Below are 15,057 nucleotides of genomic sequence, written 5' to 3'. Positions count from 1 at the left end.
GTCAGACACAATGTAAATGACTGAATAATGAACAAAGCTATGTATACACATAGGTGTATGTGTGATATTACTTATGAATCTTATTGAACATAAGGAATTCGGCATATGTAAGACATGCTGGTCCTTGGGCATATGGAGGGTTTAAGAGAGCCAGCTTCATTTCCCTTGGGTTTAAGGGCTCCGCCATGTTTAGTCTTCTGTTAGCCAGGAAACCTGGGCGCCTGCCTCTCTGAAAGTTGGGCTTGCCTCATAGACCAGCCTCAGCCCCAAAGCAGCCGGCTCCATGAGCAGTGTCCAAAGGGCAGAGGTCTTGTTCCACACTACCTAGGAAAAAATCCTGTCGAGTTGAGGGGTCCTCCGATGAGCTGTTCTCAGGTGAGGCCCAAGGAGGTTGAGCTCATTGTTTCTAACTCCTTTTTGAAGTAAGTTTCCCTCTGGGCCATCGGCCTACCAGATCAGTGCCAAATCAGTCCCAAATTAAGTGGCACAGAATGAATGGAACAGAAAACCGAATGCCCTGTGTGAATAAACATTCAGGTTAGCATGTATGTTAGGGACGGGACAACCTGTTTCTTTTTAAAAGGGCAGGGAAATGGCTTGTCTGAGTGGATCTGTGTGGCACGTCCAAGATCATGCCCAAGATCATGCCCAGGGAAAGATAGGAGGAAGAAGATTGTCCCCAGATTAAGCGCCACTGAGTTTTGAGCTGGTGATGGAAGTCTGGAAGGTGAGTGCGGTTTGACTGTTACGTGGGAGGAATTTGACTGGGCCCAGGAGGTGAGCACCCTCTTTACCTCTGTGAAGCACAGATGTCAGAAGGGGAAGCCTCAGCCCAGGCTGCATGCTCTATCCAAAGAGTCCCCATACAGAAAGCAGGCCTGCAGTGAGAGAACCAAGGACAGAGGGAATAATTACAGTGCAGTCTTACTCCATTCCACAGGATTGTGGGATGTACAGCTGAAAGCTTTTGGAAATCCTCTAAGCCTACCACCACCACCTTTTACAGATGAGGAAGCAGGCCCAGGGAGGCCTGTAAGATCCTATAGTTGGACGGGTCCATAGGGGCTTAGTTTGACCCTCTCATTTCATGAAAGAGGAAACAGGCTCAGCAAGGTTTTGACTTGGCCGGTGTTACAAGGGTAGGGGTGGGGTTTGAACTTAGGTCTTTGCCTCCAAAGCCATTGTTCTTCCAGGGATGCCATGCTGCCTCTGCCTCAGAATCCTGCCCTCCCCAACTGGAACAGGGCATGTGGGAGAGAGGAAGGAGATACTATATAGATCCTGGCCAGTGCATAGGCCAGGGCCCTGGCGCCACTTCCATGGAGTGCCTGCCCTAGGCCAGCCTCCTGAGGGCATCTTGCAGGCAAGTCAGCTCTGAGTGGTTGGAAGCAGAAACCACCTTCTGGGGGTGGGGGAGGGGAAGGACAGGCGGGGCGCAATCTTAATGGATTCCATCAGCTAGCTCCAGGGTCAAGCAGGGGAGTCCTGCTCTGCATGACCTCTGAGCATCTCAACAATATTGCCTCCCTCCTGTGGAAGAGGCCTCTGGTCCCTAAGGCTCTCATCGTTGTAAGGGTGGCAGATCCCCAACCCTCACTGAAGTCAAGTGCCCCATCCTGTTTCATCTGCACGATAACCCTGGGAGGGAAGTGATGTCACCCCCATTTTACATGAGAGGAAAACAATCCCAAGAAATTGCGGGACTTAAACCTAGGTCACTAATTCCAAGGAGCTCTTAGCATCTCTAGCTGCCCCAGGGTAAGCTCCCCAGGTCTGCAGACTTCAATTGACAGGCAGGTCACAGGATTCTTTTATGAACACATCAGTTGACTAGAAGCAGGGATAGGCTTACCCAGTGCAGGAGCAGAACCCCTGCTGGGAAATAACCCCCTTTTCCCAAAGAATCCTAGCCCCTCCCAGTGAGACAGGAGGAAGGGGCTGCAGGACACTGTTTACAAGCTCCCATTAGTACCTCACCTGGAAAGATTCTGAAAAGACCTGCATCCCCTGCCCTTGGCTCTCGGCCAGGACATGCAGGATGTCTAAGGCAAGGACATTGGGGGTTTCCTCCCAGATGGTCAGCACCTGCAGAGGGTAGAGCAACCCTTCCCCCTATTGCTAGGGTCTTAGGCCTTGCAGCAGTCAAGAGAGTTTCCTGTCTGAGTTATATTACCTTCTCTCCCCCCAATTAGGCCCCTCTGCTGCCTGATTCAAAGCCCCAATTCCTAGGGTCCCAGCAGTAACAACATCCCACTTCTGACTCCGAGTGTAGCCCAGGGGCTGGAGTTTAGGGAGTCAGAAACACAGCCACTGCTTTTTGAACAAACCAGAGTCCCCTGGGCTGGTATCCTCAGAGTCCCCTGGGCTGGTATCCTCAGAAATTACTGCCTGGTGTCCTTGGTCCCAAAGAATGCCCTCCAAGCACGTGTCCTCCATGTAGCCCTGCCCACCAGAGCATTCCAGCCCCTCAGAGACAATAGCCATTGCTTGTGAAGAGGGGGTCTGGCTGGAAAAAGGCTGAACTCCTCCATCCCACCCTTTTCTCTGGACACTACTTGTTTCTGGCAGTCAGTGAGATGGTCACTAATCACTGCAGGGAAAGGGGTTAGGGATGGGGGGCTGGGCCCAGGAATTCCAGGACTATCCAAGCTGGAAGGGACCCCAGAGGTCATCAGCAGTGCTCCAAAGGTTGCCAATGCCTTCCTGCTATGAGGTAGGTCACAGGAGCTCAGATTAAGAATTGTTGGTTTCCGGGACGGCTAGGTGGCTCACTGAGTAAAGTGCCGGCCCGGAGTCAGGAGGACCTGAGTTCAGTGCCAGCCTTAGTCACTTAACACCCACACAAAAAAAACAGCTGTGTAACCTTGGGCAAGGTACTTAACCCCAATTGCCCTCCAAAAGGCAGAAAAAAAAAAAGGGTTGTTTTCCCTGGGCCTTGGCTGGACCGACTGATGACTGTCTCCCTGTATGATCAACATGGGCCTAGCCCCCTCCCCAGAGGGTCAGCAGACAATGCTGATTTCTGGCTTACACTCACCCTTCTTCCAGCCCACTTTGACTTACCACCCTCCTCCATCAGAGAATGCATCAAGTACCTTTTTCAGTCCTGGAAGGTGTAATGTAATGCCAAGGAAAGGCAACTTCCCAGGTTCAGAATACCAGCATAGGCGCTCTCCATTTTATTCAGTGACAAACCAAGAACAGAGAAGGTCAAAGCATGACATCATTCAAAATATAGCATTTACTAAGGGTGATTAAATAATCTCCAAGTACTACCCCACCCCAGGACCTTCCAATCAATCGATTACGAAGTCCCTGGTCTAAATACTACTCCACCCCTAGGCTGTACCTTCATTTAGTCCATCACAAAGCCCCTCTTCTCAAATGGAGATTAGTTTCCAAACATAAGTAAAGTACCTTCATTTGTCAATCACAGAGCACCAAAAGGTCAAAAGTTCCCCACCCCTGGATCTCAATTGAATCTACCCCAGAGTTACATCAAGTTTAAACACAGCACTTAATACCCAAATGGAGGTCTTTTCTTCATCTTGACACAAGGCAAGTTCTCAGCAATCTTAGTTCCTGGGGAGACAAGGCTTAGCAAGGCCACAAGATACATTGCCAGTCCCTTCATTAATTCATCCTCTGTCTGTAGAACAGTCCTAGAACCCCTGAAAACATTAGCAAAACCCTCTCCCAGGATTTCTGTAAACATACAACCAGAAAATCCTTCTTCAGGGCTTCTGAACCAACAGAAAGGTTCCCAGACCCCTGCAACAACAGCACTGTCCTTCACCAGTGGACAGTATTCACTCTGTCTGCAGGACAGTCTCCAGACCCCTGCAACAACAGCACTGTCCTTCACCAGTGGACAGTATTCACTCTGTCTGCAGGACAGTCTCCAGATCCCTGCAACAACAGCACTGTCCTTCACCAGTGGACAGTATTCACTCTCTGTCTGCAGGACAGTCTCAGGGCTTCTTAGCCAAAAGCCAGGTTCCAGGACTTCTTCAACAGGACAGTCTTTCACCAGTGGACAAATCTGGCAAAACAACATCAAAACAGACAGACAAAGTACCAGCAAAGCAGCCATGTCTCCTCAGCCCTTGGCAGCTCAGGGGGCAGGTCTCAAAAGTCCAGGGCAATTCAGTCCTCTCAGTCTCTCTCTCTGCCTCCACGAGGTGCTGCTTCCAAAAAAGGTTCCTCTGCCTCTTTCTTGTGTCTCTCCAAATCTATGTCACCAGCTCCTCCCAGTTCAGGACTTTCTTTTCACATCAACAAGTCCATCCCACAGGTGGGATTAACAAACTCTGGGTTTTAACACAATCAATTTGAAAACCAAGCCAATACAGGGGAATCTTTAATTGCCATTACTATCACAGAAGGGGGCTTACAATCATTCACTCTCATCCCACCTCCTCTTTTGACAGATGAAAAAACCTTGCCTGGAGAGACTATGATTTTTCCCAGAATTGTATGGCTAGCAGAGCTGGGGCTCCCCCCTAGCCTGGCCTCCCCTCTGCTAGGTCAGTGAAATTTGACATTCTGTGGCTTGGATGGGGGAATGGGGGAAAGGGGTGTGAAGACTCTCCATCCTTGCCTGCAGCCTCAGTCAGACTGCAGTCCCAGGTTCCTCAGCCCTTCCTCTTTGAGAATGGGGGTGCCCTATCTGCCAAAATGAATGTGGGGGTCTGGAAGGTATTGTGCCCCTTCTAGGCTGAAGGCAGAGACCTGTGTGATTGGGGCTGCTCTCACCTCCATCCGGACCAACATCTGAGTATGTAGTAGATGGTCTTTGATGAACTTTCCAAATGCAAACCTATGGATGGCATGCCCTCGAGCCATGGTGACCACCCTGGGGAGGAAGATGGAGGCAGTTTCCTTCTTACCCCAACACGAAAGAGCCACTATTTCCCATCACCCCCTCTGGGTGACAAGGAATAACTAAAACTCTCAGCTCGCTATAGCCACGGCTATTGCTGTCCTACTGTGGTCCAGTCTCCTCCACCTTAGGACAAGCTCCTGGTGGTCAGACAAGGAGGGGGAGGGGCTTCTTGAGTGGGATTAGTTTCTCAATATGGGGCCGGGCAGTAAATGGGTGGATTGTATGAGGTCTGTTCTCCTATTCGTGAATAGGCTTCATGAGCCCTCCTGTCCAGGAGAAGGACAGTGGGGTGGCTGCAGAGCTCTCTCCTTCCTGGGTGCTCAGCTCCAGAAGGAAACCTTACAGGACAGTGTCCTATAGCAAAAAGAATGTTAGGTGTAACTGTAGGCAGGGCAAATTCCACCTTCTAAGCTCCTAGCTGTGACCCCAGGCAAAGCCTTGAACCTCTCTGAGTGTGTTTTTCTCATCTATAAAATGGGGACAATTACATTTGCTTTGTATCATCTCATGGCTATTGTGAGGAAAGTGCCTGTGTGAACTTAGGACCTGTGTGACCTTGGGCTTCTCATGACATGTCTCTCTGTCTTGTCTCCTCATCACTTTACATGGGAGTAATGCCATCAGAGGGCTCAGTGGATGGAGTGTTGAGCTTAGAGTCGGGAGAACCTGAGTTCAAATCCAGCTTAGGACACTGTGTGACCCTTCACAGGTCCCTTAACCTCCATTTGCCTTAATTGACTGGAATAGGAAACGGCAAACCACTCCAGTATCTCTGCTGAGAAAACCCCATAGAGGTCACAAAAAGCATTGCAATAATGATAATGCTACCTGTCCATAAGCATAGAGGAGGCAAAATGTCTGTTATCACCATCAGCCATGGGGCGGTTCAGCAGCCCCAGGCCTTGGGGGCCCCAAAGTGATTGAAAATCCTCCCTGGGGCCAGGAGCCTCTTTCCCTGTCAGACCTACCCTCCCCTACCTGCATGCATTTATTTTTGACCCAGTCCTCTCTTGCCCCTTTGACCACTCCACAGACTCAGAGAGAGAGGCAGGATTACCAGAAGGTCTTGAGTTCAAGTGTGAACAGCACAGTTTTGGGAGAGACAAGAGAGTGTCTGGAGGAGGGAACCAGGATGGGTAAGGGCTCGGAGGCCTGTCCTGTGAGATTCAATTGAAAGAATGGGCCACATGCAGCAGAAGCAGAGACCCAGGGGATCCAGAAGAGCTGTCTCCACGTGTTTGCTAGACTGTCCTGTAAAACTGCAAGGTGCTCGAAGTCACATGGGTACAAATTAGGGATTTGTCTGGCTTGGGAAGGCAATGAACTCTGGTCTGAGGATCTTAAACTGGGGGGAGACAAATTTCAACTTCGTGGTCCCAGAGCAGACCAGCCTGTCCTGACAAGCAGTGAACCCCCCTCTAAGTGGGGGGTCTGGCTGCAAGCGGGAGCCAGGGGGTTACAGGAACTTGGGGGGGGGTGTTACTGTATAGATTGGTCTCCTGGTTCTGCTCACTTCACACTGTATCAGTTCATCTGAATCTTCCCAGGTTTTTTCAGAAACCATCTTGCTCATCATTTCTCATAGCACAATAGTGTTCCATGACACTCATATCCCACAACTAATTCAGTCTTTCCACAAAGGATGGGCATCTTCCTCTCCCAGTTCTTTACCACCACAAAATGACTTCTCTCAATATTTTTGTCCGCCTGTGTCCTTTACCTCCTTCTTTGATTCCTTTGAGGTCGAAGGGATTCCTGTTCAGGTCTGGGTCATACTGGCAGCCACTAAGGTCCCTGTCTGCCCATGGGACTCAGAGATCTTTTGAAAGTTTTTGACTCCCCCTCCCTGCCCTGCCCTGCTCTGTCACCAAGTCTCCTCATTCTGCATTAGGTAGCCCTAGAAGGTCCCCCCTTTCCTTTCACCTCCTCATGAAGCCCACAGCACATATGGCATTGTATATCCAGGTGATGGTCAGCATGTTGTTGATAGTGGCCACTCCCTGGCCCTCCTGGGAGACCTGGAGGCGAGGCTGTAGGCAAAGGACTTCTGGGCTCCCTGCACTTGCTGCTGAGAGCAAGGTGCCAGGGAGTGGGCACAGTTACCACCCTGAACCCAGCAGGGCCATGAGGACGGAAGGAACCCTGGCCTGAGAGGGACAGTCATTCGGGAAACGTCTTACAAACCTTAAAGCACTGTGTGATAAAGTCTAGAACAACAATTCTCATTATGCTCATCCTGTATAAACGCCAGGAATAGTAATTATTATTAAAGCACTGTGTAAATGCTACCAATAATAATAACTCACATGATTAAACACCATATCAATGCTATCTACAATAATTATGACTAAAGCGTATAAACGATAGCTCTAATTCTCAACATTATTCTAGCACTGTATAAATGCTACCAAAAATTCTCATCATCATAGCTATGATTTATGTCATGCCTACTACTATGTACTAAGCACTTTACAATTATTTCATTCAATTCTCACAACACTCTGAGGAGGGAAGTGCTATTATCCCCATTCTACAGTTGGGGAAACTGAGGCAGGCTGAAATGAAATGACTTGCCTAGGGTCACACAGCTAGTAAGGGTCTCAAGTCAGATTTGAACTCAGATATTCCTTACTCCGAGGCCATCTATCTCTCTGCATACTGTTGTTTTCCTTATTTGGGGTCAGCAAGACCGTGTTCAAGCCCCCAGACACTGATTCCCTGTGTGACCTGGGTCACTTCACTTCTTTCTGCCTCAGTTTCCTCTAACATGAGGGGAAGGGCCTTTGTCCTCTCCAATGACTTCCACCTTCCCTTCCAGTTCCACCCCAGAATCCTAGAGATGGAATTGGGGCAGGGAGAAAGCTTCCTGTCATCAGGTCGGGCCCAGGCAGGGAGGGGCTGCACAGCCCTGACCCAACCCCAGGGTCCACTAAGACCCGAAGAGCGCCTCTCCAGCCTCCTCACCAGATGTGCCCGAGCCCTGTGCAGCTGCAGTTTGGCAGCGGGCACCTGGTGAGTGCCCAGCTTCTCCAGGCGCTGCCCCTCAAGACCATTTGGCTGGCCCTGCTCGTTTCGCCACTTCAGGAAGAAGAGGGACAGCCCCCGGGTCCCCTGTGGTGCAGAGTCTCCGTGTTCCCGAAATCCCTGCTGCAAGCACACCCGGCACTTGCCTAGCTTTGCTTGCGGACCTCCCGTGACGGGCAGCCCGCCCCACTCAGGGTAGCATCTGTCCGGGCCAAGCCTGACCCGGCCTCTTGGCACCTTCCTCACTGCACCCCAGTGCTGCCCTTCATCCGCTGCCTGGCAGCCCTTAGCTGAGCTGGCATGTCTGAGCCAGTGAGCGTGGTCCGAGCAGAGTGCCCAGCTTGCTTACAGACCAACCTCCCCAAGCACAGATAGTGAAGGGGTGGATATGGTGTGTGGTTCAGAGCTCTAGGGGTACTTGGATACCGCGGGAGGACAGCTTTGGTTCTTTCACCCAGATGAGAAGACTGTGCCGGAATGGCTGCGCGGCTGTGGGCGGATGTCTGGGGGTCTGCACACCCACCCGGAGCCTTCGGGCCGGGGTGCTGAGAATCCCGAGGAAAGCCAGATCTTAGCCCTCATCCAGCCCGCCGACCTTGGGCACGGATGATCTGGCAGCGTCTGCGATGCGAACCACTTAGATCCCAAGAGTTTGTACCTGCCTTTCCTGCTTGAGGGCCACCACCTTGGTGCCAAGGGCTGAGGAGAGGCAGAGCCGTGGGGCTGGCCTCCAGCATCACCCCAGAGCCCTGGGGGTCCTCCGTCTCTGAGCCCACCCCGCCCCAAGTCCCAGCCTCCCTTGCTCTCAGTCATCCACTGGCAGGGGGTCTCGGGAAGTCAGATGGCTGAACACTTCCCTGGTACCCTGAGGGGTTCATCACCTGCAGGGGATGAGGTCGGAGAAGGCAAATGAAGGTAGAAAACCCACCACTCCCGACATTTAGGATGGTCCGTATGTAGTAGGCACTTCATAAATGCTTGTTGATGGTGACCGATGGCGGTTTGGAGCCATTTCACTGGTGTCCCCTGGGCACGACCATTTCCTGTCCTCCCAGTGCTTTTGCAGATTATCCCCCAAGGCCTTCCTCTGCAGGCTGGCGTTCTTAGTCCATCCAAGCATTGGCTACAGTGCCCCCTCCTATGAGTCATTCCTGATTCCCTCCCCTCAGATTACCGTGTATTTATTTATTTATCTTCAGATGTGTTATGTGGCTGTTTCCCCTCAGAAGAATGGAAGCTCCCAGGGAACAGGGATTTCATTTTTGTGTCTTATGTCTCCAGTGCCTGCCACACAGTAGGCACTTTAAAAATGCCCATCGAGCCTCTAACCAGTCCTGGTCTAAGCTGTGGAGCCCCTTGGACGGATGTCTTAGCAGCCTGGTCAAGCAGCTGCACAGGAGCACCAGGCTGGGCACTCCATCGTTTATCAGAAAGATGGAACACCAAGGTCATCGGTCCCAGGAAGTAAAGGGAGCTAGAAGCCTCAGCCTGAGATCAGGGGTGGGGATGGCAGGGAGGGGGCTGGAAGGACACCGGCTCTGAGCTCCCTTGGTTCTCACCTCCAGGACCTTAGCGGCACCATCAGTCATGGCTGAGGGGCAAATGAACATTCCAGAAGAGGGGGAGAACAGGAACAGCTTGGCTAGCTGGTACATGGCTGAGGAACAGGGAGAAAAGCCAGAGTCAACACCAGCCAGGATGGGCGAGGCCGGGGGCAGCCTTGCTCTCTCGCCCTCCGCCTCCATTTCAAAGGATCCTTTTGTGCCCTTGCTTAGCTGCCTGAAGCAGAAGCAGCTTCCTGGCCTCCCTTCTTTCCTTTCTTTGATGAGGCAGAGTGAGATTCCTGCTTACAAAGGCTTTCTGACTGAGCCTGCTCAACTTGAATGAATGAACAGGGGAAGGGATATATGGACTGATGGATAGATAGATAAACGGACCGGCGGATGGATGGATAAATTGACCGGCGGATGGATGGATAAATGGATGGATGGATGAATAAAAAAAACATTTATTAAGCTCTTCCTATATGCCAATTACTGGGCTTGAAACCAGACCTGTAATTTCTCAGGACTGTGCCAACTGGAGGCCTCTGGGAGCTATTGACCACAGCAGGAATTGCTATACTTTAAGGGAATAAGAGGTAGGAGGAGTGGTCCCACCCCCATCCTTACTTCATTCCCCTAGTGGGGAAACTATTGCTTCCTGTCTGAAGCTCAGAGGACTGGGGTTTTTTTCCCTTCTGTAAGAGAGGGAGATGTAAGAGAGGGAGCAAAATGTAGCTTGTCCTGCTAAGGATCCCAAGGCACAAGTGGCCACCCAGGTCTAGGCTGCTCTCCCTCCTCCCCTTTGCCTTATACATCCCTTAGCTGTCTTGGAAGCATGGCTGTGGTGCCACTTCCTGAATGAGACCCTTCAAGTTAAAAGTTCGAGAGAGAGTTTCTGGGTAATGAATCATTTTATTAATCATGGTAATATATAAATAATGAAAGGGTGATCCTTTGGCCATCTATCTTAGACCAAAGACCCCTCATGGAACCCATTCAATGCTTATAATGCCTTTGGAAGAGTAGATGTTTCTGAGGCTGGAAATTAATCCTGATTGGTTAAAAATGAAGGAGAGAATGAATATTATTTTTTTTTAAAGCAATCGGGGTTAAGTAACTTGCTCAAGGTTACACGACCAGCTATTATTTCTGGGTATGGTGCTGAGTATCCGAGCCTGGATTTGATCCAGGTCATCCCGACACTGGAGCCGGTGCTCTTACTAGCTGAGCCACCTGGCCGCCCCTGAGAATGAATATTATAATGACAGGTGGATCTATTCTAATGAGGGTGGGGGATACATGACTCTGATCACTTAATTTTGATAAAAAAAAATTGATCTGTATCCATATCACTCATCTGCCAAAAGGGAGAATCTGCATTTTCCCAGACCTGTCAGAATAAAACACGAAGGCCTGGAATCCATCAATTCACCAAATTTTACGTTTTGAATATATCTGAGTTTGCCTTTTCAGCATCAGCCCTGCACTTCAAAGGCTGCCTGAGGAACCTAAATAGGGTTGATTTGGGCTGATTTCTAAATAGGTAGAAAAAGGGAAAAACCTAGGTCCTAACTCAATAATTAGTCATTAAATACAAGAGAGAAACAAACCATTTCTCTCATAATGCAGGGCCCCCTTGAAAATTATTTTGTCCGTAATAAATCTTTACTTGTCAGAGTTGTGTCTTTCCCTCTCCTCTCCGCCCTCTCCCTGTTAGCACATCAGCCTCTTGAGGACAAGGAATGTTTCCATTCTTGTTTTTGGATGCCTGGCCCCTAGCATAGTCCCTGGCGCTTAGTAGGTCCTTAATAGAATGGAATGCAATAGAATGCCTGTAGTGCCTTGCCTCAGTGGCTTATATATCATCTTTGTCTGCAGGCTGTCTCTCCCATGAGACCGAGAGCCATCTGAAGCAGGGACTGGTTGGTTGGTGGGTTTTTTGTATCTGCAGCACTTAGCCCAGAGCCCGGAACATAGTAGGTGTTTTATTGAGTGACTAAATTGGGGAAGGATCTTGGAGACCACCTAATACAGTCACCTTATTTTGCAGAGGGGGAAACTGAGGCCTGGGGAAGGTAAGGGACTTGCTTGATGTGACCCAGAAAGCAGGCAGAGTTTGGAGCCAGGTCTCCTTCCTTACCCAAGTCGGCCTTTGCTTTTGGGAAGCACACAGCACCATACCAAGGCCAAAGTTTTATGTCCTTGCCTGTCTAATAACTTAGGAGGAAACCCTTGGGAATGGAATACAGATAGGCCGGATTGTGGGCCATTAGCCCTGCTAATTATTTCTTTATGGCTCAGCATGTAGGGATGATTGACGGCCAAGTTTACAGGGATAGAGCATGGTGGCTTCAGCGGCAGAAAGGAAAGGGGGCCTTTGGGGCTGAGAAGCCCCCTTCTATGCATTGTCCCATTTGGGAATGTTTGGGCAGACATTCTGTATTTGTCTAGACCTGTTCCTTCACTGATGCAGAGGAATCCCAGTGTGGGAACTCCTTCCTCCAACACAGAGCAGCTGTTTGCAACCAATGCTGTCCTAATCTAGAGCTTTGAGACACCTCACTTTACAGATGGGGAAACTGAGGCCCAGAGAAGTCAAGTGCCTTGGCAGTCATCCTCAGAGGTGGCGTTTGAACTCAGGTCTCTGACTCCAGAGCTCTTGTCACATCACTGCTTCCTTCCTTCTGACAATAATGGGACTTGGCCAAGGCCACACAGCTAGAGTAGGTCAGAGGCAGAAATGGAGCTCAGGTTTCCCTGACTTCAAGGCCAGTCCTCCACCCACTCATGCCCAGCCCCTGCAACATTACTAGCTCCCATCCACAAATGGGGAACATGGGAGACCTCTTAGTCATTGGGTGACCGAGAAACACTAAGTCTCTGAAAGTCAGGGACTTAGACCTGATGGCCTCCAAGGCCCCTTCTCGCCCATGCTCTAGCATATCATGACTCAGAAAGCGGAAGGGCTTTGGAGGGTCTGAGTCTTGGAGCAGCTCCAGGGCAGAACCAGCCGAAGATGTCCCAGCTCCAAGCCCAGTTCTCCTCCCTCCAGCTGGAGTATTTCCTCTCACAGCCTATGGAGATGAACCCCTCAGCAGAAATCTCCTTTAGCTTCCTCCAAACACACGCTGATCCCAGCCATCAAGCTGCTGCAGTCCAGGGGGTCTTACTTCACATTCTTGCCCCAGGGAGAGGATCTCATCTAATACTAGGTAGGCTCCAAACCTCTGCAAAGACAACACCCCCAAATTTGGTGTGGGGTCTCCCTTTCCAATTCCATCCCCTCCCGAGGGGTGAAGAAATGGGGAAGAACTGGGAACACCAAGAAGGAAGGCAGGGGGGGTCCTACCGGACAGAGTAACTTGGGGCCAGTCTCAGAGAACTACTCACCGGGGGCCTCCCTGAGCTGAAGTTTCTCCATCTATAAAAGGAAACTTAATAATACTACGTCCCTTAACGGGTCATCACAAAACTCAAGTGAGATCATGCACATAAATCCCTTTCCAAACCTTAAGACGCTATGTAAATGTCAGCTCCTCTGCCATGCCTTTGTATAGGCTGTCACCCAAGTCTGAAAGGCTTTCCTTCCTCACTTCAGCCTCTTAGAATTCCTTGCTTCTGTTCAATCCCCGCTCCTACAGAAAAGCCTGTCCTGATGCCCCCCTGTTCCTGGTCCCCTTGCCCCTAGAGATTACTTCAGAATTCCTTTTTAATTCTCTCTTCAGGTGTTGCTTATCCCCACCCCCACAGAGTGAAAATAGAGTATTATTATATAAACCCGAAGCCGGAGAGTCGAAGGTTTTAAAAGCCCAACAGGGGAGTCGGTGTTTTATTCTGGAGGTAATAGTCAGTGAAAGTTATTGAGCAGAGGAATAATATGGCCAGACGTGCTTTAGAGATAACAGCTTAGCAAACACAGGGAGGATGGATTGGAGAGGAGCAGGCCTAGAGATGGTGATGCCAATGAGGAGAGGCTGCCCTAGTGGCACAAGATGGTCAGACTGGATTGGCCTGGCCGGGGCCTCAGCTCTGCCTTGTCTAGGGACCATATGACCCCTTCACAGAAGCACCGTGGCAACCACAGGGGAGGTGGGGATGCAAGTACAGGATTTGGGGGCTGGATGGGGTCTTAGCATTCAACTGCTCACAGGCTGAGCTGAAAAGGAGCCCCAGAGCCCCCTGGCCAAGTGGCTAATCTCTGGTGTCAAGGCCTCTTGGGCAGGGAAGGGTGAAGCTTAGGGGCTCCTTCTTAGAAGCTTGTTTTGGCTGTTGTTCAGTCCTGTTCAGCTCTCCTCATTTGGGTTTTTTGGCAAAGATACTGGAGTAGTTTGCTATTTCCTTCTCCGGCTCATTTGACAGATGAGGAAACTGAGGCAAATAGGGTTTAAGTGACTTGCCCAAGGTCACACAGCTAGGAAGAGTCTGAGGCTGGATTTGAATTCAGAAAGATGTGTCTTCCTGACTGCAGGCCCAGTCTCTACCCACTGCACCACCCAGCTGCCCCAAGGAACACTCCTCAGAATCAGGATTACAAAGGAAGCCAATTATGCTTAATGTTATCAAATACATTTTTAAAAAACAATTAATGAACCCGAGGTCTGGAGACAGGAGATACTATTTGTAAAGTACTTAGCGCTGTGCCTGGCCCATAGGAGGCATTTAATAAATGCTTTCTGCCTGCCTGCCTTCCCTCCTTCTTTCCCTCCTTCCTTTCTTCCTTCCCTCCTTCCTTCCCTCCTTCCCTCCTGCCTTCCTGCCTTCCTTCTCTCCTTCTTTTCCTCCTTCCTTCCTTCTTCCCCTTCTTCCTTCCCTCCTTTCCTCCCTCCTTCCTTCCTTCTTCCCCTCCTTTCCCTCCTTCCTTCCTTCCCTCCTTTCCTCCCTCCCTCCCTCCTTTCCTTCCTTCCTTCTTTCCTTCCTTCCTTCCTGCCTGCCTGTCTGCCTTCCTTCCTTCCCTCCTTTCTTCTCTCCTTCCTTCCCTCCTTTCCTCCCTCCCTCCTTCCTTCCTCCCTCCTTTCCTTCCTTCCTCCCTCCCTCCCTCCTTCCTTCCTTCCTTCCTTCCTTCCTTCCTCCTTTCCTGCAGACACTCTTTCAGCTGGTGAATTGAATTAACATAAGTATGGGGTGCCTCATGATCCTTTCATGCTGTATTGTAGAAGGGAGGTGTGAACACTCACTCCCCCAACCAATTAATGTAATTACTGAATCCTTGGGCATCTCTATTCAATCAATCAATCAAAAGTGTACACTGGGTATGAGCAGGTCCTTAATCAGTTTGGGAGGAGTGAAGTACTTTGATCATTGGATGAAATTAGCTGACACCTGAACAGCAGTTGCATTAGAATTAGCTGAAAGGATCAGACTCAGCTCTGGGCCCATGGAGATCAGAGCCAGCCTGGAGCATTCCAGAAGCAGATCCCAGCGCTGGCCAGGGTAGGCTTAGAACAAGGAACAAGCCTAACCATGCCTCTGAGGGGATGTTCTGGGAGAAGGGAAGAAGAGAGTCTCTGCCTCCAGGCCTACCATAAAATGAGATACTATCTACCCAGGGCTCAGCACACAGTGGGAGTGCACCTCGATTCCTTCCTCCCTTTCTCTTTCATTTTC

The 15,057-nt window shown here is 50.3% G+C and overlaps 1 protein-coding gene across 1 annotated transcript in view; it reads right to left on the bottom strand.

The window, feature by feature from the left end:
• Positions 1 to 247: 247 nt before the first annotated feature.
• Positions 248 to 15,057, bottom strand: part of LOC138156177 (acyl-CoA dehydrogenase family member 11-like) — a 35,588-nt gene continuing 20,778 nt past the window's right edge. Inside the window, 15 exon segments of the mRNA XM_069081386.1 lie at positions 248 to 320; positions 786 to 862; positions 1,272 to 1,312; positions 1,315 to 1,402; positions 1,978 to 2,105; positions 2,415 to 2,502; positions 4,756 to 4,855; positions 6,809 to 6,903; positions 7,850 to 8,213; positions 8,433 to 8,573; positions 8,575 to 8,608; positions 8,727 to 8,790; positions 9,469 to 9,570; positions 12,502 to 12,575; positions 12,578 to 12,680. Of these exon segments, the coding sequence (XP_068937487.1) occupies positions 248 to 320; positions 786 to 862; positions 1,272 to 1,312; positions 1,315 to 1,402; positions 1,978 to 2,105; positions 2,415 to 2,502; positions 4,756 to 4,855; positions 6,809 to 6,903; positions 7,850 to 8,213; positions 8,433 to 8,573; positions 8,575 to 8,608; positions 8,727 to 8,790; positions 9,469 to 9,570; positions 12,502 to 12,575; positions 12,578 to 12,680 (1,572 nt within the window).

Source organism: Petaurus breviceps, unplaced genomic scaffold (assembly GCF_028583685.1).
Source record: "Petaurus breviceps papuanus isolate PSGF00001 unplaced genomic scaffold, PetGlider_PUasm1.0 99, whole genome shotgun sequence".
NCBI lineage: Eukaryota > Metazoa > Chordata > Mammalia > Diprotodontia > Petauridae > Petaurus > Petaurus breviceps.
This window is presented reverse-complemented; position numbering and strand designations above follow the sequence as displayed.